The sequence below is a fragment of the Stomoxys calcitrans genome, chromosome 1 (genome assembly GCF_963082655.1).
Source record: "Stomoxys calcitrans chromosome 1, idStoCalc2.1, whole genome shotgun sequence".
In the NCBI taxonomy this organism is placed as follows: domain Eukaryota; kingdom Metazoa; phylum Arthropoda; class Insecta; order Diptera; family Muscidae; genus Stomoxys; species Stomoxys calcitrans.
In genome coordinates, this window is record NC_081552.1 from 22,462,321 (window position 1) to 22,488,167 (window position 25,847).

The 25,847-nt window shown below is 38.6% G+C and overlaps 2 protein-coding genes across 3 annotated transcripts in view; one reads left to right on the top strand and one right to left on the bottom strand.

Annotated features, from left to right (window-relative positions):
• The window catches only part of LOC106085042 (calcium-transporting ATPase type 2C member 1), a 661,371-nt gene that overhangs the window by 446,611 nt on the left and 188,913 nt on the right, over positions 1–25,847 (bottom strand). The gene's annotated exons all lie outside the window — the stretch shown is intronic.
• The window catches only part of LOC106092650 (uncharacterized), a 130,647-nt gene that overhangs the window by 104,592 nt on the left and 208 nt on the right, over positions 1–25,847 (top strand). The window contains exons 1-2 of one of the 2 annotated variants that reach the window (XM_013259561.2): positions 25,058–25,160; positions 25,612–25,788. In XM_013259561.2, coding sequence (XP_013115015.2) covers positions 25,065–25,160; positions 25,612–25,788 — 273 coding nt within the window. In that variant the 5' untranslated portion in view covers positions 25,058–25,064. Of the gene's footprint in view, positions 1–25,057; positions 25,161–25,611; positions 25,789–25,847 lie in introns of those variants that run through there. The other variant, XR_001222196.2, reaches the window with a different exon arrangement.

Consider the following 25,847-nt stretch of genomic DNA (forward strand, 5'->3'; position numbering starts at 1 on the left):
TAAAACAAGTAAAAAGGCGTTAAGTTCGGCCGGGCCGATCTTTGAATACCCAACACCTCGGGTATATATATAAACCACCTTTCGTCAAATCCGGGGAAAAATGCATACCTTATGACCCCTAGCAGCTATATAGAAATATGTTCCGATTTGGACCAAATACTAATAAGTACAAGTCATTGTTCAACTGTGTAAAGCAAAACTTTGCTCTTTTTAGTAGCTATATCTAAAAATAAACCGCTCTGAACCATAAACGACACAGACGTCGAAAAGCCTAACATAGGTCACTGTGTCAAATTTCAGTGAAATCGGATTATAAAAGCGCCTTTTATTGGGCCAAGGCTTTTCATCGAGATATCGGTCTATATGACAGCTATATCCAAATCTGGACCGATTTCGACCAAGTTGCAGATACATGTCGAAGAGCCTAACACAACTCACTGTCCCAAATTTCGGCGAAATCGGAAAATAAATGCGCCTTTTATGGCCCCAAAACCATAAATCAAGAGATCGGTCTATATTGCAGCTATATCCAAATCTGGACCGATCTGAGCCAAATTGAAAAATAATATCGAAAGTTTTATCACAACTCACTGTCCCAAATTTCGGCGACATCGGACAATAATGGGCTCAAAACCTTAAATCGAGAGATCGGTCTATATGGCAGCTATATCCAAATCTGAGCCGATATGAGCCAAATTAAGACAACTCACTGTCCCAAATTTCAGCAAAATTGGATAATAAATGTGGCTTTTATGGGTCTATATGGCAGATATATCCAAAACTGGACCGATCTGGGCCAAATTGGCGAAGGATGTCGAAGGGCCTAAGACAACTCACTGTCCCAAATTTCAGCAAAATCGGATAATAAATGTGGCTTTTATGGGTCTAAGACCCTAAATCGGAGGATCGGTCTATATGGCAGATATATCCAAAACTGGACCGATCTGGGCCAAATTGGCGAAGGATGTCGAAGGGCCTAAGACAACTCACTGTCCCACATTTCAGCAAAATCGGATAATATATGTGGCTTTTATGGGTCTAAGACCCTAAATCGGAGGATCGATCTATATGGCAGCTATATGCAAAAATTGACCGATCTGGGCCAAATTGGCGAAGAATATCGAAGGGCCTAAGACAACTCACTGTCCCAAATTTCAGCAAAATCGGATAATAAATGTGGCTTTCATGGGCCTAAGACTCCAAATCGGAGGATCGGTCTATATGGCAGCTATATCCAAAACTGGACCGATCTGGGTCAAATTGGCGAAGGATGTCGAAGGGCCTAACACAACTCACTGTGCCAAATTTCAGCAAAATCGGATAATAAATGTGGCTTTTATGGGCCTAAGACCCCAAATCGGAGGATCGGTCTATATGGCAGCTATATCCAAAACTAGACCGATCTGGGTCAAATTGACGAAGGATATCGAGGGGCCCAACACAACTCACTGTCCCAAATTTCAGCAAAATTGGATATTAAATGTGGCTTTTATGGGTCTGAGACCCTAAATCGGCGGATCGGTCTATATGGGGGCTATATAAAGATATAGTCCGATTTAGCCCATCTTCGCACTTAACCTGCTTATGGATAAAAAAAGAACCTGTGCAAAATTTCAGCTCAATATCTCTATTTTTGAAGACTGTAGCGTGATTTCAACAGACAGACGGACGGACATGTCTAGATCGTCTTAGATTTTTACGCTGATCAAGAATATATATACTTTATAGGGTCGGAAATGGATATTTCGATGTGTTGCAAACGGAATGACAAAATGAATATACCCCCATCCGTCGGTGGTGGGTATAAAACCATAACACCGCAACACAATACTTTTTACCCCAACCTCGCTCATGCATTTTCTCTCTCTCCCTTTCTCTCTCTCTCTCTCTCTCTCTTACTCCTGAGCAAAAACTTAAGCCTTTCTACCATCACAACAAGTTAGTAAATATCCCATTCGCATACTTATATACACCCCTCACACACACACACACACACACACACACTTTTAATATTGTATGGAGTAAGCAAACATCCTTTGAGCTCTGTGCGATATAAGAATTTCCTGTTGGTAATTGGTGTAAGCCTTGCCTCAAACCATGTCTCAATGCCTCACAATTGAGTTAAAGGCATTTAGATTGTATGAAGGGTGTACACACTCATGTAAATATATATGTGAGTATGTGTATGTGAATACACAACAAGCCCATATGAGTACATGTTCGTGGCACTTAGCTCATAACTAAACTGATGTCTGTTCAGCAGCAAGAACCCATCATACATCGTGCCATGTCATCCGGGAGTTTTGGTTTATGAAATTTTGTTGTTATTTCGTTATTGTTTAAACAACAAGTTGTGGCTGTTTTTAGCGGTTGGAGTGCACATATATTTACAAGCTCGTGGGCCATCTAACTCAATATTCATAAACAATAGAACCCAATAAGGGATAGCATATCCAAAGGAAGTTACACTTACAAATATATACTAACACATAAACAGTTGAACAGTATAAAAGTATCTGTGGTAAATTGCCCAAAATTTATCATTAAAGCAACACGGTGCGACTGCACTAACTTTAAATAAAAAGGTCTTTCATCCAGAAAATTATTTGAGATTCTGAATTCTCAATGTTTATAGATGAGAAAAAAACCAAAAACTAAAGCAATCTTTGGAGAGATTTTTAAATAAATCCACTTTGAAAATTTGTGCGCATGAAGTACGATAAAATTTTTTTCTCTCTATGGACCAACGAAGGATAATATTGTAGATGCTATTTCAGCTACACCAAGTTATGAATCGATTGGGGCCATACCTGATTTGTCTGTTGGAGGCCAAAGTGGAAGGCAATGTGCAAAATGTCAGCCAAATCGGATAAAAATTGCGCTCTATAGTGGCTCAAGAAATAGTATTCTGGGACCTGTTTATATGGGAGCTACATCAGATTATGAACCGATTTAGGCCATATTTAACACATATGTTAAATGCCATACGTTTAGGCCATATTTAACATATATGTCAAACAAGAAGTCGTTGTGCAAAATTTCAGCCAAATCGGATAAGAATTGCTCCTGGCCAATATCAGGTTATGCACATATTCGGACCATACTTGCCGCAGTTGTTGAAGGTCTAATCAAAATACATCATGCAAAATTTTAGCCGAATAAGATTTTAATTACTTCCTCTATTGGCTCAAGAAGCCAACATCCGAAATCGGTTTATATGGAGGCTTTATCAGATAATGAACCTATTTCAACCATTATTGGCGCAGTTGTTGATGATTTAACCAAAATATTTCATGCAAATTTCGGCAAAATCGGATAAGAATTGCGCCCTCTATATTTCCAAGAAGTCAAGATCCGATATCGGAGTATATGGCAAAGAATGCAAATTGGAAATTTGCCCATGAACATTCCATTAAGGAACAGGGGCAAACTTCTCACAAATCAATTAGTGCTGTCCGATTCAATTTTAAGCTCAATGAAAAGGGACCACCTTTTTATAGTCGAGTCCGAACGGCGGATAAAAATTGAGGCTTCCAGGGGCTCAAGAAGTAAAATCGGGAGATTGGTTTATATGGGAGCTATATAATGTTATAGACCAGTTTGGACCGTATTCGACAGTTATTGAAAGTCATTACAGAGCACTACATGCAAAATTTCAGCAAAATCGCACAAGAATTGCGGCTTCCAGAGGCTCAAGAATTTAAATCGGGAGATCGGTTTATATGGGAGCTATATCACCTTATAGACCGATTCATACCGTACTTTTCGCAGTTGTTGCAAGTCATAACAGAACACTATATGCAAAATTTTAGCCAAATCGGATAAAAATTTGGGCTTCCAGGAGCTGAAGAAGTTAAGTCGGGAGATCGGTTTATATCGGAGCTATATCCAAACCTGAACCGATATGGCCCATTTGCAATCCCCAAAAGAAAAATGGAAAATGATACTGGTAACAAGAGAAAACATACGTTTAGTACCGCGATTTGTACCATTTGGTACTTTCTTTAGAGATAGAGCTTGAGATCTGAAATTTGGCATGTAGGAAATATATAATGGATGACTAAATGATCTATTCAACAAGTAAAAAGGCGTTAAGTTCGGCCGGGCCGAACTTTGGATACCCACCACCTCGGATATATATGTGAACCACCTTTCCTCAAAATCCGGTGCAAAATTCATACCTTATGCCCCATAGCAGCTATATTCCGATTTGGACCAGATACTAATAAGTAAAAGTTATTGTTCAATTGTATATAACAAAATATTGGTCATTTTGGTAGTTATATCTAAAAATAAACCGATCTGAACTATATACCACACGGATGTCGAAAAGCATAACATAAGTCAGTGTGTCAAATTTCAGTGCAATCGGATTAAAAATGCGCCTTTTATGGGGCCAAGACTTTAAATCGAGAGATCGGTTTATATGGCAGCTATATGCAAATCTTGCTCGATCTAGACCAACTTGCAGAAATATGTGGAGGGGCTTAACTTAACTCTTTGTCCCAAATTTCGGCAACATCGGACAATAAATGCGCTTTTTATGGCCCCAAAACCTAAAACCGAGAGATCGGTCTATATGGCAGCTATATCCAAATCTGGACCGATATGAGCCAAATTGACGAAGGATGTTGAAGGGCCTAACACAACTTACTGTCCCAAATTTCAGCAAAATCGGATAATTAATGTAGCTTTTATGGGTCTATGACCCTAAATTGGAGAAACGGTCTATATGGCAGCTATATCCAAATCTGAACCGATCTGAGCCATATTGATGGAGGACGTCGAAGGGCCTTAGACAACTCACTGTCCGAAATTTCAGCAAAATCGGATAATAAATGTAGCTTTTATGGGCCTATGACCCTAAATCGGCGGATCGGTCTATATGGGGGCTATATGAAGATATAGTCCGATATTGCCCATCTTCGAACTTAACCTGCTTATGAACAAAACAAAAGAAGCTGTGCAAAGTTTCAGCTCAATATCTCAATTTTTAAAGACTGTAGCGTGATTTCAACAGACAGACGGACAGACGGCCGGACATGTCTAGATCGTCTTAGATTTTTACGCTGATCAAGAATATATATACTTTATAGGGTCGGAAATGGATATTTCGATGTGTTGCAAACGGAATGACAAAATGAATATACCCCCATCCGTCGGTGGTGGGTATAAAAATCGTACATTTTAGTACCAAAAATCGTACATTTTAGTACCCCCATTCTATGGTGGTGGGTATAAGAATTCTCACATTTTGGTACCTTTTGGTACTTTCTAATCAGATGGAGCTAGAGGTCTGAAATTTCGCATGTAGGTATATGAAGGAAATATATAATGGGTGACTAAGTGATCCATTCAAAATTAATACATTTTTGTACCAAAAAGTGCAAAATAGTATGAAATAACTTATTTTCGCCTACAGCGAACGGGGATGGCTAAAATTTTGCATTTTGATAAGCATTATCGCAGTCTTGACAAAAAATGCGAAATGTGATAGAAAACATACTAATTGTGGTGTAATTGGTACTATGAAAGAATATATTGGGAAACTGAAGATATTTTTATATCCTACATCACCACTGTGGTACAGGGCATTATAAGTTTGTGAATTTGTTTGCAACGCAAAGAAGAGAAGTGCTAGACCCATTGATAAGTATACCGATCGAGTCAGGATCACTTTCTGAACCGTTATGTGAGTCCATGTATTCTTGTAATCAAGGTACAGGTCGTATTTGTTGTTCAATCGCCACAAAATTTTGCACATGTCACTTTCTTGGCACAAAGTTGAGAGCTATTGATTTTGGTAAAAATCGGTTCATATTTACATATAGCTCCCATACATATGTATCGTCCGATTTGCACTTAAATGGCCCTAGTAACTACAATTTTCCACTGATCTGCACAAAATTTGGTACCGATTGTTTTATTACTAATCTTAAACCAATTGCAAGATTTCATCAAAATTGGTTCAAATTTGGATATACCTCCCATATATATTTCTCCCTTATATATTTATCGCACATATGTGGCCGTTGTGACAACAATTTTCAAACGATCTGTTCGAAAAAAGTAGGTTCACATTCAGATATAGCTCTCATCTACATATAACTATTGCACGAATTTTTATACCCTCCACCATAAGATGGGGGGTATACTAATTTCGTCATTCTGATTGTAACTACTCGAAATATTCGTCTGAGACCCCATAAAGTATATATATTCTTGATCGTCGTAAAATTTTATGTCGATCTAGCTATGTCCGTCCGTCTGTCCGTCCGTCCGTCCGTCCGTCTGTCTGTCGAAAGCACGCTAACTTCCGAAGGAGTAAAGCTAGCCGCTTGAAATTTTGCACAAATACTTCTTATTAGTGTAGGTCGGTTGGTATTGTAAATGGGCCATATCAGTCCATGTTTTGATATAGCTGCCATATAAACCGATCTTGGGTCTTGACTTCTTGAGCCTCTAGAGTGCGCAATTCTTATCCGATTGGAATGAAATTTTGCACGACGTGTTTTGTTACGATATCCAATAACTGTCCCAAGTATGGTTCAAATCGGTCCATAACCTTATATAGCTGCCATATAAACCAATCTTGGGTCTTGACTTCTTGAGCCTCTAGAGTGCGCAATTCTTATCCGATTGGAATGAAATTTTGCACGACGTGTTTTGTTACGATATCCAATAACTGTGCCAACTATGGTTCAAATCGGTCCATAACCTTATATAGCTGCCATATAAACCGATCTGGGATCTTGACTTCTTGAGCCTCTAGAGGTTGCAATTATTATCCGATTTGCCTGAAATTTTGTACGACGGATTCTCTCATGACCATTAACATACGTGTTTATTATGGTCTGAATCGGTATATAGCCCGATACAGCTCCCATATAAATCGATCTCTCTATTTTACTTCTTGAGCCCCCAAAGGGCGCAATTCTTATTCGAATTGGCTGACATTTTGCACAGGTCTCCAACATATAATTTAATTGTGGTCCAAACCGGACCATATCTTGATATCGCTCTAATAGCAGAGCAAATCTTTTCTTATATCCTTTTTTTGCCTAAGAAGAGATGCCGGGAAAAGGACTCGACAAATGCGATCCATGGTGGAGGGTATATAAGATTCGGCCCGGCCAAACTTAGCACGCTTTTACTTGTTAATTTTACATTTAGATACTAAAACGTACGAATTGGGACATTCTTTACGAATTGAGCTAAATAACATTAGGACACGGTTACATCTTAACAGTAGATATTGGGCTGTTAGAAGATTAGTTTTTAGTTCGCTTTCAGAACTGGGACATCGCTATACCTTGACCACAAATTTTGGGCGACCAGAAAAATTTTTTCAAAATCGTAAATTTAGGTACTAAAACACTTTCTCTACGGAAGGGTTACTATTTGGCACTTTCTTTACGAAAGGGGACACATTTCTGAAATTGTATATGCAATTATTACAAAACTTTATAATCTTATAAGCTGGGTGACTACCTAGGTTGCTGGAAGTCTCACACTAAAATGGGGTATCAAAAAGGGTAGTGAAGCGGACCATTGCGATGCTACTGTTATTAACTAAATTTCGTTTTAATCGCCCCATCCATCTCCGAGATCTGGCGATTTGGAAAATAGGATAAGGGAAGGGTTCGCACATTAAAGTTTAGATGTTAGATCTACTTCATTCTCTTGAATTTGGTGGTGAATTGGGGCAGTCAAACTCTTTGCCCCGAAAGTGGATATCAGATTCATACTCCACTCCCAAAAACCACATTCAAGCTACATATTGCTATAGTCTGCATATATGTGTGGTTTAGGGGGGAGTTCATGAGGTGAGGGGTCCCTGAAACACTTGGCCATGAAACAGATACAGATTTGAGCCCCTTTTTACCATAATCCACAGATATGTCCAGTTTAAGGGGTATGCAGGGTGGAGCGGCAACCCACGTACTTAGCCCTGCAAAAATATCTGCATATTGCTCTACTCTCAAATTTCTTTAATTTAAGCCCTAATTGCCATTGGTTTAGGGGGAGTTTATGGGGTGACATGACCCCAAAACACTTGGCCTCAGAATTGGATATCAAATTCGTTTTCTTCTATCAAATACCTATTATTTTTATCACCATAGTAGGAAATCATGACCAGTTTAAAGGGAGTTTAGAGGCGGAACTTGAAATAATATCAGCATCGTGCTAGAGTACGATTTTGTTTGAGCCCCATAATGTCAAGCATTTCGAAGGAGGCTTTCGATATTCAGGGCTACGGGTCTCGTTCAGCTTCACACTTATTATTATTTTTTTGTTTTGGTTATCTACATTAAAAATCATAAAAATTTAAAAATCTTAAAAATCCGCAGGTCCTCTTATGTTCATCCCAATTTGAGGGTAAAAAGTGAACTCTACTACCAAAGACCTTTAATTTCTGTCCTATCCTATCCTGCTTGGCCTTCATATATTATTTCATATTATTTATATATTATTTTTAATTCCTTTCTATTTTTGGGTAGGATAGGGGGAGGCCTATCCCTCTCTGACACGTCTTTTCATTTGAGTACAATATAATCTCGGTCATCCTACATGACAGATTGGCGTTGCATTTATAGGGAGGAGAGGTTCGGGGGGGAGGCGCCTCAGACATCAAGGAATAAACTTTTATATTAGCTTTTATTTGATACCCATATTGTCCCAATCGACAAATTTGTCCTGCTGGGGGTTTTGGGGGGTGGAGAGGGCCCTCAGACACCAAAAAAAAATTTTATGTCCGATTTGCATTCTATATTTAAATACCTTTCATTTAATACCCATATTGCTCAAAGCGGTTAATGTGTCCTGTTGGGTGGGGTTTTTAAAAGTTCGTACTCTACTTTTAAAAACCTTTCATTTGATACCCATATTGCCCAAAGCGGTGAAAGTATCCTCTTGGGGCTTTTTTGTGGGTGGGGGACCCCCCGAAAATTAAGAGTGAAATTTGTATACCAAATTCGTACTCTTCTCTTAAATACCTTAAATTTGATACCCATATTGTCAAAATCGGTACACATGTCCGTTCGTGTGGGTTTTGGGATGGGGCGTCCCCCCCAGGTTATTTGACTCTAAAATTGTTTACCAATGTCGTGCTTTTGGTGTACCATAAAGTGGCGTACAAAATTTCGCTTAAATCGGTGCACGCATCTCCGAGATCTGTCGTTTTTGAACATTGAGGTATGGGGGAGGGTCCGCTCCCACTTCGGATATCAAAAAATGTAGTACTCTATTTTCATCGGGGGCCCAAACTCTACCATCTGTGAGAATTTCATGAAAATTGGTTCAGCCGTTTTTGAGTCTATACAGAACAGACAAACAAACAAACAGAGCGCAAAAATTTAATTTGTATATAATGGATAATTTAGAGAATTGTCTTTCAAAAGAAGTAGGACTATTGACAGACATTTATTTTTTAAATATAGAAACCATCAAATGCAACAAAACATTAAAACGGATTCCACTCCTAAGAGTTTTGATAAATTTTTTCGTTTGGTTTTTGGGATATACAAAACTTCCGACTTACGACAAGCCAATTTTCCCCCAAAACATGAGGGGAAGAAATGTTGTAACTGGTTTCAGTGGTTCACTTTACTCCAATAGAAATTTCGTTACGATACGCCTCTCCTAACTCGAGCTAGAATTTTTTGTAAGGCAGTTAAATTCTTGGGTATTTTTTGTCGTTAATGGGTTAATGCAATTGTTTTAAAGACCGAATCGCAATGTAATTTTTTCAAAAGAAAAAATTTTGTGATTCTTTTAACCAAAAATTATTAAAAGTTTCCGTAAGCTTCATCCAACTTTCTTGCCAAAAAATTGTTACGATGTCGAAGGGCCTAAGACAACTCACTGTCCCAAATTTCAGCAAAATCGAATAATAAATGTGGCTTTTATGGGCCTAAGACCCTAAATCGGAGGATCGGTCTATATGACAGCTATATCCAAATCTGGACCGACCTGGGCCAAATTGAGGAATGATGTCGAAGGGTCTAACACAACTCACTGTCCTAAATTTTAGCAAATTCGTATAATAAATGTGGCTTTTATGGGCCTAAGACCCTAAATCGGAGGATCGGTCTATATGGCAGCTATATCCAAATCTGAACCCATCGGAGCCAAATTGGCGAAGGATGTCGATGGTCCTAACACAATTCACTGTCCCGAATGTCAGCAAAATCGGATAATAAATGTGGCTTTTGTAGGCCTAAGACCCCAAATCGGAGGATCGGTCTATATGGCAGCTATATCCAAATTTCGACCGATCTGGGCCAAATTGACGAAGAATGTTGAAGGGCCTAACACAACTCACTGTGCCAAATTTCATCCAAATCGGATATAAAATGTGGCTTTTATGGGCCTAAGACCCTAAACCGGAGGATCGGTCTATATGGGGGCTATATCAAGATATAGTCCGATATAGCCCATCTTCGAACTTAACCTGCTTATGGACTCTATGCAAAGTTTCAGCTCAATATCTCTATTTTTAAAGACTGTAGCGTGATTTCAACAGACAGACGAACAGACGGACGGACATGTCTAGATCGTCTTAGATTTTTACGCTGATCAAGAATATATATACTTTATAGGGTCGGAAATGGATATTTCGATGTGTTGCAAACGGAATGACAAAATGAATATACCCCCCTCCTTCGGTGGTGGGTATAAAAATATGGGGTACACCCCACCTCCCTCCACCCAAAATGAAATTCTGGCTATGTCCCTGGTTGCAATATAAACCGATCTTGCATCTTGACTTCTTAAGTCACTTGATGGCGCAATTCTTATCCGATTTGAAAGAAATTTTGCATGAGGTGTTTTGGTTGAAATCGATCCATAACCTGATATAACTGTCATATAAACCGATGTGTCATATAAATGGATGTGTGAGCCTCTAAAGGGCGCATTTCGTATCCGATTTAGCTAAAATTTTGCATGAGGTGTTTTGTTGTGACTTCCACCAACTGTGAGAAATATGGTTTTAATTGGTCCATAACCTGAGCTCCTAGAGGTCGCAATTATTATCCAATTTGGCTCAAATTTTGTACAACGACTTCTCTTATGACCATCAATATACGTGTCAATTATGGTCCGAATAGGTCTATAGCCTGATACAGCTCCCATATAAACCGATCTCCCTATTTTACTTCTTGAGCCCCTAAAGGCGGCAAATTTTATTCGAATTCGCTGAAAATTTTCAATAATTATGGTCCGAATCGGACGATAACTTGATGTTATAGCTCCAATATCATAGCAATTTTTTTTCCATTTATCACATGTATGCCTAAAAAGAGATACCGGGAAAAGAACTCGACAAATGCAATCCATGGTGGAGGGTATATAAGATTCGGCCCGGCCTAACTTAGCACGCTTTTACTTGTTTCGCACTAAATTGTTGCATCAAACAATGTTCGATGGTAGCTCAAACTATTTACCATCGGTGTGATGTGCACATTCGTTTGAATAATTTGCACCGTCAGTATGAGTTTCCAAAAATACAAACAAACAAAAACATTGTAGCAATTTTCATTTAATTTTCATTATACATTTACACATACAAGGAATTCTCGGTATAAAGAGCCATCATTTGGGATGTATTAAGATAAATGATAATGTATTCTTCTGCATTCTCTCCTCTTACCAAGCGGTGGCTGTTTATTTTATTGTTTTTTATGAACCCCAAAAATAAAAACAACAAACGTTTGTCTTCTTACAGTTAAATTTTATTGAAGTTGTTGTTGTTATTGTTGAATGTTGCAAAATTTTTAATTATTTCCCATTAAGTAGACTTTTCATATACCTCAATAAGATGGCCATAAAAACAAACACAAAGCCCAGAGCGAGCTGCCTACCATTATGAAAAGCTTCAAGGCTTTTCATAATGGTTCATTAAATGAATTCCATTTTATAGGTCGAAATAATTTGTGAACAAGAACTTGTTGGTATATTTTTCTTTTTTTTACGCAAGCCATGTGGACGTAGACAAAATGATAGTAAATATATATGAACATAAGACGTGCAGTGTAAACTTAGTAATTGTGAGGATATTTGGCAACATTTCATTTCACATTTTGCAAGCCATTAAGTTCGGTCGGGCCGAACTTTGGATATCCACCACCTCGGGTATATATGTGAAAACCCCTCTTCGTCACTATCCGGTGAAAATTGGATAACTTATGCACCCAAATTCGGCACGGACATTGAGTGGTCTTATAAATATAAGTCACTGTTGAATTTTGTATTTCCAATTTCTACAAAATCGGGTAATAACTAAAGCTTTTATGAGCTTCAGACCTTAAATCGGCATAACGGTCTCTTAGACAGCTATATCTAAATACAATCCAATCTGTACCATATTCGGGTCAAATGTCGGGAGGCCTAAACTAGTCACTGTTTCAAATTTATGAGCATTAGACCCTTTATCGGAAAATCGGTCTATATAGCAGCTATATCCAAATATGATCCGATTTGGCCCGTTCAAGAACTTAACCAGCGTGCATCAAAATGACGTATCAGTGCCAAATTTCAGTTAAATCGTCTTAGAATATTACTACGATCTGAAATATATATATTTCGTTGGGTCGGAAATTGATATTCCGATGTGTTGCAAACGGAATGACTAAATGAATATGCCCCCTATCCTACGATGGTGGGTATAAAAAAGTAAAACTTCAAAATTATGTCATATTTTATGGTATACTAGCTGACCCGGACCCGTTCCGCTGCGCCTTCGTTTACTTTATATGGAACAAAAGTTTCCTTGGAATTTATTTATTTTCGACAATTAAAGATCTTTTAGCGAAATACCATGCTAACTTGACTAACAGTTTAACAATATAAGTGCCTTTATCTAAATCCTATATGCTCATTATTGGTCTACGAATTTAAGTTTGGATGGAAGGTGTACTCCATTCTTAAAGTACATAATTTCAGCCCGATATTTTCATGATGTCTGATTTAGTGGAAAGATCAAGTTGTGGGAGACACCTCGAAACTTGGTGTCAGAGATTTTAGAATGAGCGCAGAAGATCGAGGCGCTTGGAACGCTATTCTACGTTCGGCTAGTGCAAGAAATATTATGTCATAGCCAATTAAAGTAAAGTAAAGTAAAGTAAGTGAAGCTCCTCTGGGATTCCTTCACCATATATTCCGTAATTATAAACCGTCATACCAAAACGTTATATGCAAAATTTCAGCCAAATTGGATAAGAATTTGCGACGTCTCGGCCTAAAATCAACATAGGAGATCTGTTTCTATGGGAGCTATATCAGGTTATAAACCGATTTAGACCGCACTTGGTACAGTTGTTGGATGTCATAACTGAACATCGTATGCAAAAATTGTAGCTAAATCGGCACAGTTGTTTGAAGCCTCAGCAGAACACCGCATGCATAATTTCAGTCAATTCGGAAAAAATTGTGGCTTCCAGGAGCTCAAGAAGCCAATTCGATCGGCGATCGGTTTACATGGGATCTATATCGGGTTATAGACCGATTTCAACTGTACTTGGCGCAGTTTTTTGAAGCCTTAGCAAAACACCGCATGCTAAATTGTTCTTATTGGTTTATATTCCATTTGACTGGTGGCTTTATTTAAGTTACTAGAAACTAAATTTCACTTCAATCGCCCCACCCATCTCCGAGATCAGGCGATTTGGAAAATATGATAAGTGGAGGGTTCGCCCATTAAAGTTTGGATGTTAGATCTACTTCATTCTCTTGGATTTGGTGCCAAAACCCACGTTAGAGCTACATATCGCTATAGTCGGTATACATGTGTGGTTTAGGGGGAGTGAGACGTCCTTGAAACACTTGGCCATGAAACAGATACAGATTTGAGCCCCTTTTTGCCATAATCCACAAATATGACTAGTTTAAGGGGTATGCAGGGTGCGACGGCAACCCACGTACTTAGCCCTTAATCAATTTCTGCATCGTGCTCTACTCTCAAATTTCTTTAATTTTAGCCCCAATTGCTATTGGATTAGGGGGAGTTTAAGGGGTGACACGACCCCAAAACATTTGGCCCCAGAATTGGATATCAAATTCGTTTTTTTCTATCAAATACCTATTGTTTATCGCCATAATAGGCAAGGGAGATTTGAAGGGAGTTTAAAGGCGGACCCTGAAGTAATTTCAGCATCGTGCTAGAGCACGATTTTGTTTGAGCCCCATAATGTCAAGCATTTTGAAGGAGGCTATCGATAATCAGGGCTACGGGCTCGCTAAGATTCACATTGATTATTATTGTTTTTATACCCTCCACCATAAGAAGGGGGGTATACTAATTTCGTCATTCTGATTGTAACTACTCGAAATATTCGTCTGAGACCCCATAAAGTATATATATTCTTGATCGTCGTGAAATTTTATGTCGATCTAGCCATGTCCGTCCGTCTGTCCGTCTGTCTGTCGAAAGCACGCTCACTTCCAAAGGAGTAAAGCTAGCCGCTTGAAATTTTGCACAAATACTTCTCATTATTATAGGTCGGTTGGTATTGTAAATGGGCCATATCCGTTCATGTTTTGATATAGCTGCCATATAAACCGATCTTGGGTCTTGACTTCTTGAGCCTTTAGAGTGCGCAATTCTTATCCGATTAGAATGAAGTTTGGCACGACGAGTTCTGTTATGATATCTAACAACTGTGCCAAGTATGGTTCAAATCGGTTTATAGCCTGATATAGCTGCCATATACACCGATCTTGGGTCTAGACTTCTTGAGCCTCTAGAGGGTGCAATTCTTATCCGATTTGAATGAATTTTGGCACGTAGTATTTTGTTATGATATCCAACAACTGTGCCAAGTATGGTTCAAATCGGTTCATAACCTGATATAGCTGTCATATAAACAGATCTGGGGACTTGACTTCTTGAACCTCTAGCGGTCGCAATTATTATCCGATTTGCCTGAAATTTTGTACGACGGATTCTCTCATGACCATCAACATACGTGTTTATTATGGTCTGAATCGGTCTATAGCCGGATACAGCTCCCATATAAATCGATCTCTCTATTTTACTTCTTGAGCCCACAAAGGGCGCAATTCTTATTCGAATTGGCTGACATTTTACACAGGTCTCCAACATAAATATAATTTAATTGTGGTCCAAACCGGAATATATCTTAATATCGCTCTAATAGCAGAGCAAATCTTTTTTTATATCCTGTTTTGCCTAAGAGGAGTTGCCGGGAAATAAACCCGACAAATGCGATCCATGGTGGAGGGTATATAAGATTCGGCACGGCCGAACTTAGCACGCTTTTACTTGATTTTATACCCACCACCGAAGGATGGGGGTATATTCATTTTGTCATTCCGTTTGCAACACATCGAAATATCCATTTCCGACCCTATAAAGTATATATATTCTTGATCAGCATAAAAATCTAAGACGATCTAGACATGTCCGTCCCTCTGTCTGTTGAAATCACGCTACAGTCTTTAAAAATTGAGATATTGAGCTGAAACTTTGCACAGATTCTTTTTTTGTCCATAAGTTAAGGTTAAGTTCGAAGATGGGCTATATCGGACTATATCTTGATATAGCCCCCATATAGACCGATCCGCCGATTTAGGGTCTTAGGCCCATAAAAGCCACATTTATTATCCGATTTGGGACAGTGAATTGTGTTAGGACCATCGACATCCTTCGTCAATTTGGCTCAGATCGGTCGAAATTTTGATATAGCTGTCATATAGACCGATATCTAGGTTTTAGGTTTTGGGGCCATAAAAGACGCATTTATTGTCCGATGTCGCTGAAATTTAACACAGTGAGTTTAGTTAGGCTCATCGACGTCCTTTTTCAATTTTGCTCAGATCGGTTCAGATTTGGATATAGCTGCCATATAGACCGATTTCTTGATTTAAGGTTTTGTGCCCATAAAATGCTCATTTATTGTCCAATGTCGCCGAAATTTGAGACAGTGAGTTAAATTAAGCCCCTTAACGCACTTATGCAATATCGCACAGATCGGTTCAGATTTGGATATAGCTGCCATATAGACCGATCCTCCGATTTAGGGTCTTAGGCGCATAAAAGCCACATTTATTATCCGATTTTGCTGAAATTTGGGACAGTGCGTTTAGTTAGGCTCTTCGACGTCCTTTTTCAATTTTGCTCAGATCGGTTCAGATTTGGATATAGCTGCCATATAGACCGATTTCTTGATTTAAGGATTTGTGCCCCCTTAAAATGCTCATTTATTGTCCAATGTCGCCGAAATTTGAGACAGTGAGTTAAATTAAGCCCCTTAACGCACTTATGCAATATCGCACAGATCGGTTCAGATTTGGATATAGCTGCCATATAGACCGATATCTAGGTTTTAGGTTTTGGGGCCATAAAAGACGCATTTATTGTCCGATGTCGCTGAAATTTAAGACAGTGAGTTTGGTTAGGCTCTTCGACGTCCTTCTTCAATTTTGCTCAGATCTGTCCAGATTGGAATATAGCTGCCATATAGACCGATCTCTTAATTTAAGGTTTTGGGCCCATAAAAGAGGCATTTATTGTCCGATTTCACTGAAATTTGACACAGTGACTTATGATAGGTTTTCGACATCCGTGTCGAATATGGTTCAGATCGGTTTATTTTTAGATATATCTACTGTACATATTAGTATTTGGTCCAAATCGGTCCAATAACTGATATGGGGCATAAGGTATGAAAGTTTCACCGAATTTTGATGAAAGGTGGTTTATATATGTATACCCGAGGTGGTCGGTATCCAAAGTTCGGCCTGGCCGAACTTAACGCCTTTTTACTTGTTTTTGTATTGGTTATCTACATTAAAAATCATATTTTAAAGTGACCACTTGGGATATCACAATCTTAAAAATCCGCAGGTCCTCTTGTGTCCACTACTCTACTACCAAAGACCTTTAATTTCTGAATTTATGTTCTTTATGGGGTCAGAGATCAATATTTCGAGGTGTTATGAACGGAATGACTAGATTAGTATGCTCCCATGCTATTGTGGTGGCCGTAAAAGGAAGTAAGTTTTGCGAATGGGATCCCCCTACGATCCGAGCCAGCGAAAAATCTTCATGGCAGGTTGTAGCAAAACTGTAAGTGCTACTCTTTCTACGTCCCACATGGCTGGACAAGCTCAAAGTAGGAGGGGTAGAGAGAGTAGAGAGACACACTCTGCTATTACTCCTTATCATATCAATTAAAAACTTTAGAATGATTCCATTCTTCTCGGTATAGCAATTTAAAACTTTTGATTGAATAAAACAGCCAGTTTTTCATTTTCCATGCTCAACCTATTTCAACATAAAAGGAAAATGTTTACAGTGTACTACAAACAAACAAAAAAGAAAATTGTAAAACAATTAATCAACCCTCGATTTCAGCAAAACATAAAGGTTGCCATGTCAAAGTATAGAATTCGCCTTTCCAAGGACATTGTCCGGACAACTATCAGGTCACATAAGTTGAAAATGGGCTTTAACAAAGGAGAAAATTATTGTTTAACAAAACGGATACTTGTTGAATACTTCCTGCGAATTTGTAGGTTTTCGTTTTACTTGTTTTTTAAAAAGTCCTTAGAATTTTTTTATAACATAAAGTCATAGAAATAGAATTCCATTAACTTAAAAATGGAAAGCAACCCATTTAGGAATAACCGCAAAAATAATTATTTCCGTTTTTTGTTTGTTTTTGCTGCTCAATGCTGCTCATGTTCACATTGTAATGTTAATGGCAAGCCAATGAGAAGGGACTCAACTATGAATTAAGACAATGGCCCTATACATTTGAATATAGACAATGGTGGCAGACACTTTTGTTGCCCGCTCCCCACATGCCCCCTTATTACATTGGCACAAGAGCAATCAATTGTGAGCTCATAAGCTCAAATGTATTGAGGCCCATAACAACACACCAAACCAAGCCAAATGAAAAGAACAATCGAGGTATTGAAATGACTACATGCGTGAGCACTCAAGTACCCAGATGAGATTGCACACAAGAAAAAAACAAATAAGAGCGTGGTATGTTCGGCCGGGCCGAATCTTATATACCCTCCACCATGGATGGCGTTTGTCGAGTTTTTTGCGTGGTATCTCTTTTCAGGCAAACAAAGAATAATGAATAAGAATTGTTATGCTATTGGAGCTATGTCAAGTTATAGTTCGATGCGATATTTCAGTCCATTCAGTCAAGTGGGCCTTGTAGGGGATCAAGAAGCATAATCGGGAGATTGGATTATGCTGGAGCTGTATCAAGCTATAGATCGATTAAGATCATATTGGACACGTATGTTGCAGGTCATGGGAGAAGCAGTTGTGCAAAAGTTCAGCCAAATCGAATGAGAATTGCGCCCTCTAGAGGCTCAAGAAGTCAAGATCCCAGATCGGTTTATATGGCAGCTGTACCAGGTAATAAACCGTTTTCAACCATACATAGTACAGTTGTTGAAAACTATAAGAAAACATCACGTGCAAAATGACAGCCAAATCGGATAAGAATTGCGCCCTCAAGAGGCTCAAGAATTCAAGACCCAAGATCGGTTTGTATGGCAGCTACATCAAAATATCGAATTATTTGCCTTTACTCCTTCGAAAGTTAGCCTGGACGGACGGACATGGTTAGATCGACCTAAAATGTCATTACGACCAAGAATATATACATATATGTTGCAAACAGAATGACGAAATTAGTATACCCCCACCCTATGGTGGAGGGTATAAAAAGAGCCAATTTTTAAATGGCAATCGAAATGGTGTTCACTATGACAAAGCCACATTGAAACATGTGAATAGGACGTGTGTATGTGAGTGAGTGCGAAAGAGCGCTTCAAAGGTGAAATCATAATACTCTGATGGGAAACCATTGATTGGCCTGCATTGCTTTTGTAATATTACTAAATTATCAGCAAACTATGGCAGCATACATGTATGGCCTTGTTTTGTGTAACCTGAGGCAAAAATTATTTCCACAATTTTACCATACAAAGTCCTAAGGGGGAAGTGAATATTTCAACCCCATAAGACCTTTATAACAATTAAGCAAATAAACAAACAAGTAAAAGTGGTCAAAGTACAGCCGCGCCGAACCTTATATACCCTCCATACCATGGATTGCATTTGTCAAGTTCTTTGTCCAGTACCTCTTTGTAGACAAACAAAGATTACTGGATAACAAATAAAAGCATGCTATATTTGCCCGGGCCGAATATTGGGAATTTGCACAAAATAAATTTAGTTGAAGGGCATTATTTTATTCTACATATCAAACTTCTATGGAACCAGCAAAAATTAAAGCTTCTAGGAACCGAACAAGGATGATCGAAAGACCGGTCGGTAGGCTGATTTGGACTGTATTCGGCACAGCTGTAGAACACTACATGCAAAATTTCAGCCACGTCGTAAGGACTCACGAGGTCTAATCGGAAGATCGGTTTATATAGGAGCTATATCAGGTTATAGACTGATTTGGACCATATTTGGAACACATACAAAATTTCAGTCAAATCGGACGAAAATTGCGGCTTGTAAGGACTCCAGTAGTCAAATCGGGAGATCGATTTATATGGGAGCTATATCAGGTTATAGACCGATTTGAACCGTACTCAGCACAGTTATTAGAAGCCGTAATAGAAAACTACATGCAAAATTTCAGCCAAATCGGATAAACATTGCGGCTTGTAAGGACTCAAGAAGCCAAATCGGGAGATATGTTTATATGGTATACTAGCCGTACCAGGCCCGCTCCGCTGCGCCTTATTCAACTCCCTAATGTGTTTTTAGGGTGGGGATGTTTCACCTTGAATGTGGATATCGTATTCGTAGCCTATGGGCCTATGTCATGCGTATGACGCTAAACGCCTGCGTTCGAATCCTGGCGAGAGTATCGAGCAAAATTGAAAGCGGTGATCATCTTGTCTTAATGCTGGCAACGTTTGCGAGATACCATGCCATACAAGGTTATGTAAAAAATTCTCCCCAAAGAGGTGTCGAACTGCAGCACGCCGTTTGGACTCGGCTATGAAAAAGGTCCCTCATCATTGAGTTTAAACTTGAATCGGAAAGCACTCATTGATGTGTGAGAAGTTTGCCCCTGCTCGGTTCATGGGCAAATTTTTACTCTATTGAAAAATGCATTTCTTTCAAGTCCTATATTACCGTATTGGTAAATATTGGCTTGCCCAAAAAGTAGTTGCTGATTTTTTAAAAGAAAGTAAATGCATTTTTAATAAAACTTAGAATGAACTTTAATCAAATATAATTTGTTTACACTTTTTCTCTAAAGCAAGCTAAAAGTAACAGCTGATAACTGACAGAAGAAAGAATGCAAGAATGAAAGAAGTCACAAGCTGTGAAAAAATTTGTCAACGCCGACTATATGAAAAATCCGCAATTACTTTCTTTAAAAAAATCCGCAATTACTTTTTGGGCAACCCAATACATTTTATGTGAGCCCCATATTGGCATGATCGGTTTCTAAGTTTTGTTTGAGGCTGTGGTGGACCCCAAAGTTTTTGTCCCGAAAAAGAGTATCAATTTCGTACTCTACTCCCGAATAGCTGTTATATAAGTCACAAATTGCCATGGTCGGTAAATATGTCAAATACGTCAAATTAGGGGCGATTCCCCAACCACATGGCTCTTCATTTGGATATCAAATTTGCTTTATTCTCTCAAGCACCTTTCGTTTAGGCTCTAAATTGCCGTGATTGGTCTATATATCCATTTGGTGGGTTTTGGGCGGGTTTAGGGGTCAGGTGCCACGGGGTGCAAACAAAAAAAAAAGAATAAAGTTGAACGAATCACATTACCAATCTGCGAGATATGGTGACATTACGACTCAAATATTGATATCAAATTCGTGCTGCACTTCCAAATCGCTTTAATTTGAGCCCTATATTACCATGGTCGATAAATATGAACCGTTTGAAGGTTGTATTGGGGCTGGGGCGGCCACCGGCACTTGAAAGTAGATATCAAATTTGTTCTTTACTCCAAAATACCATTAATTTGAGCTCCATATTGTCATAGTCGGAAATGAAGATCAGTTAAGGGGTGCTTTAGGGCATATCCCCAAACACTTGGCTCCAAAATTGGATATCAAATTCGTTTTCTACTCACAAATACCTTAGATTCGAGTCCCATATTGCCATATTGGGTCAATTAAACTATTTGAAGTATTTTTAGGAGGAAAAGCGCCATCTAGACTTGAACGCAAATTTTAATATCATATTCGTAATCTACTGCCTAATAACTTTCATATGAGTTCCGTATAGTCATGGTCGGCAAATATGCCCATTTGGGGTATTTGGGGGTGGGGCGACCTTCCATTACTTGTACCAAATTTTGTATGCCATATTTGTAATCAATACCCACCACCTCGGGTACATATGTAAACCAATTATCGTCATAATCCATCATAATTTCGCACGGACATTGTGTGGTTTAATGAGTACAAGTCATTGTTCAATGTTGTAGAACAAAATATTGGTCTTTTTGATAGCTATATCCAAATATAGACCGATCCGAACCATAATCGACACTGATGTCGAAAAGTCTAACATAAGTCAAATTTCAGTGAAATCGAATTATAAATGGGCCTTTTATGGGCCCAAGATTTTAATTCGGTAGATCGGTCTATATGGCAGCTATATCCAAATCTGGATCGATCTGGGCCTAATTGAAGAAGGATGTCGTAGGGCCTAACACATCTCAATGTCCCTAATTTTGGCAAAATTTGACAATAAATTGGTCTTTTATGGCCCAAGACCTTATATCGAAGGATCGGTCTATATGGCAGCTATATTCATATCCAAATCGATCGGGGCCGAATAGACGAAGAATGTTGAGTGGCCTAACACAACTCACTTTGCCAAATTTGGGCAAAATCGGATAATAAATGTGGCTTTTATGGGCTTAAGACCCTAAATTGACGGATCGGTCTATATGGGGGCAATATCAAGATATAGTCCTCTAGAGCCCATCTTCGAACTTAACCTGCCTATAAAAAAAAAAAAAAAAAAAAAAAAACAAGTAAAAGCGTGCTAAGTTCGGCCGGGCCGAATCTTATATACCCTCCACCATCGCATTTGTCGAGTTCTTTTCCCGGCATCTCTTCTTGGGCAAAACAAAAAAGGATATAAGAAAAGAGTTGCTCTGCTATTAAAACGATATCAAGATATGGTCCGGTTCGGACCACAATTTAATTATATGTTGGAGACCTGTGTAAAATTTCAGCCAATTCGTATAAGAATTGCGCCCATTGGGGCTCACGAAGTAAAATAGAGAGATCGATTTATATGGGAGCTGTATCGGGCTATAGACCGATTCAGACCATAATAAACACGTATGTTGATGGTCATGAGAGGATCCATCGTACAAAATTTCAGGCAAATCGGATAATAATAGCGACCTCTAGAGGCTCAAGAAGTCAAGATGCCAGATCGGTTTATATGGCAGCTATATCAGGTAATGAACCGGTTTGAACCTTATTTGACACAGTTGTTGAAAGTAAAAATAAAATACGTCGTGCAAAATTTCAGCCAAATCGGATAGGAATTGAGCCCTCTAGAAGCTCAAGAAGTCAAATCCCCAGATCTTTTTATATGACAGCTATTAGGTTATGGACCGATTTGAACCATACTTGGCACAGTTGTTGGATATCATAACGAAATACTTCGTGCAAAAATTCATTCAAATCGGATAAGAATTGTGCCCTCTAGAGGCTCAAGAAGTCAAGACCCAAGATCGGTTTATATGGCAGCTATATCAGGTTATTTACCGATTTGAACCATACTTGGCACAGTTGTTGGGTTTCATAACAAAACACGTCGTGCGAAATTCCAATCCAATCGGATAAGAATTGCGCCCTCTAGAGGCTCAAGAAGTCAAGACCCAAGATCGGTTTATATGGCAACTATATCAGGTTATAGACCGATTTGAACCATACTTGGCACACTTGTTGAAAATCATAACAAAACACGTCGTGCAAAATTTCATTCTGATCGGATAAGAATTGCGCACGCTAGAGGCTCAAGAAGTCAAGACCCAAGATCGGTTTATATGGCAGCTATATCAGGTTATGGACCGATTTGAACCATACTTGGCAAAGTTGTTGGATATCATAGCAAACCACGTCGTGCAAAATTTCATTCCAATCGGATAAGAATTGCGCACTCTAGGGGCTCAAGAAGTCAAGACCCAAGATCGGTTTATATGGCAGCTATATCAAAACATGGACCGATATAGTCCATTTACAATACCAACCGACCTACACTAATAAGAAGTATTTGTGCAAAATTTCAAGCGGCTAGCTTTACTCCTTCGGAAGTTAGCGTGCTTTCGACAGACAGACGGACGGACGGACGGACGGACGGACGGACAGACGGACAGACGGACGGACATGGCTAGATCGACATAAAATGTGACGACGATCAAGAATATATATACTTTATGGGGTCTCAGACGAATATTTCGAGTAGTTACAAACAGAATGACGAAATTAGTATACCCCCCATCTTATGGTGGAGGGTATAAAAACAATCTGTGCAAAGTTTCAGCTCAATATCTCTATTTTTATACACTGTAGAGTGATTTCAACAGACGGACGGACATGTCTAAATCGTCTTAGATTTTTACGACGATCAAGACTATATATACTTTATAGGGTCGGAAATGGATATTTCCATGTGTTGCAAACGGAATGATGAAAGGCCGAACTAAGCACGCTCTTACTTGTTTTTAACTCCGACTCCGCAGCCCGGCTCTAGTGGGTGCAATTCTTATACGTATTACGAGAAGTTTTCTTGTGACTTTCACTAACTGTGCTAGGTCTGCTTGAAATCGGTTCATAACCTGATATAGCTGCCATAATAACAAATCCCAGATCTTGAATTCATGAGCCTTTAGAGGCGCAATTCTTATCCATTTTGTCCGAAATTTTGCACAAAGTGTTTTGTTTAGACTTTCAACAACCGTGCCATGTATAGGGAATGCGGGGAAGATGATGAGACGTTGGAGCATTTCCGGCTTTCGCGTTTAATAGATACCGACACTTAGGTGGGGACACAATACCAGACATGAACCAACTTAGGTTTAATTCAATTTCAATTAATTAAGCATTTGGTAAATAGCACGGAATTCCTAACTAAGATTTTCTTCTTCGAAGTTACTGTTTAGATTGATTACTGGCTTAGGTGTATGTCTACAGTGGCATGGGGCAGATTAATATCTGCACCCTCTTTTCAACCTAACCTAACGGTCGCAATCGATTCACAACCTGATTTGACTCTCAACAGCCTTGCCATGCAAATTGGTTCATAACCTGATGTAGCTGCGTCATAAACCCCGCAATTCTTAACCGATTTAAATCGATAGAAAATTTTATATAGCCCCCATATAAAACTATATGACCGATTTGACTTTTTGAGCTTCTAGGGGACGAAATAACTGTCTGATTTAACTGAAATTTTGAACTTGGTATTCTTTAATGACTTCGAACAGCTGCGACAAGTACAGTCTATATGGGTGCATAACATGAGAGAGCTCCTTTATATTTGAGAACCTTTTCCATGCGATCCATTGTGGAGTGGATGTAATATTCGGACCGGCCGAACTTGAAGCTATTTATTTCATTTTGTCAAGTAGATGTTTATCACCCTAAACGATCTCTACTCTCATTATTGTTGTATTCAATCATCATCGCACCCACTTTATTATGCTCAAGGGCACTTTTAATTATTGTCATCTATTGTTGTTCATATTATTTCAATAAACATCAGTTCATACTCAACTTCCGCCTAAAAAATTTAAAAAATTTGGCAACATAGCTAGAGAAACCCAAATAACACATAATTTTATTTTTACCATAGTTGCTGAAAAAAAAAAAAAAAATACAAAATAGAATACACCGCACATGCCTCACCTATTGCATCTCCCACACCCATTTTGGTGGGGTGGCTCACTATTTTTATGCCTGTCTATAGTTCAAATTCTTTTTGCCACTTCTTCAATGGCTACGAAAAAAGGTGTTGATATGCTAGCCGCAGAGTGTATAGAAATTGACAAGGAATTTATGGAAATTCCCCTATGCAAAGTGCAAGAACTTAAGAATGAAGCGAATGTTTTGAATATCATAGCACATCTTCACAAGAAAATGGAAACCGCGAGTGTAAGTCTGAGAACGATAATCGTTACGACATAATGCTATTGTTTAAATTTTTAGAGAATATCAAGCAGTTTAAGACTTTAACTTGATCCCTTTTTGTTCACATGATTTTAGAAGCCATGTGGTTTGGAACTGAACAGCATTCTGCTTAATTTATAGACCCACCACCAAAGGTTGAGGTGTTCTTTAATAGAGATAGGGTTCGAACGCATATAGCTTTTATACCACTGAAGATTTGAACGATCGTTGGAATTGGATTCCGAATGGATCATATTAGTATAAGTTTTCATATAAACCCATCCTACGATTGTTGAAAGCTGAGTTTTTTAGTTTCTAGAGCAGTTCGTTACATTAAAGAATTGAAAATCTATCAATGCTTCAATATAAGGGGTTTTTAACACTTTTCTACTAATTTCTCATTTTAATTTTAATTTAATTTTAATTTTTTTTTCAGATTCGTCTGCAGTTATTTCGCAAAGTGGGAAAAATATATAAACCCTTCATATACGATAATCTAGTGGATGTCTGCACATTCTTGGGAGGTTTCGGTCAACAACGTCAAACGTTTTGGGGTTTGATATATCCTATGGTGACAAAGTTCAGCAATATAAATCATACTTGCCCTTACGAAGTGAGTTTAAACGATCAATGATGCTCTACTTAGATGTCTGTCTAAAATCTATTGCCATT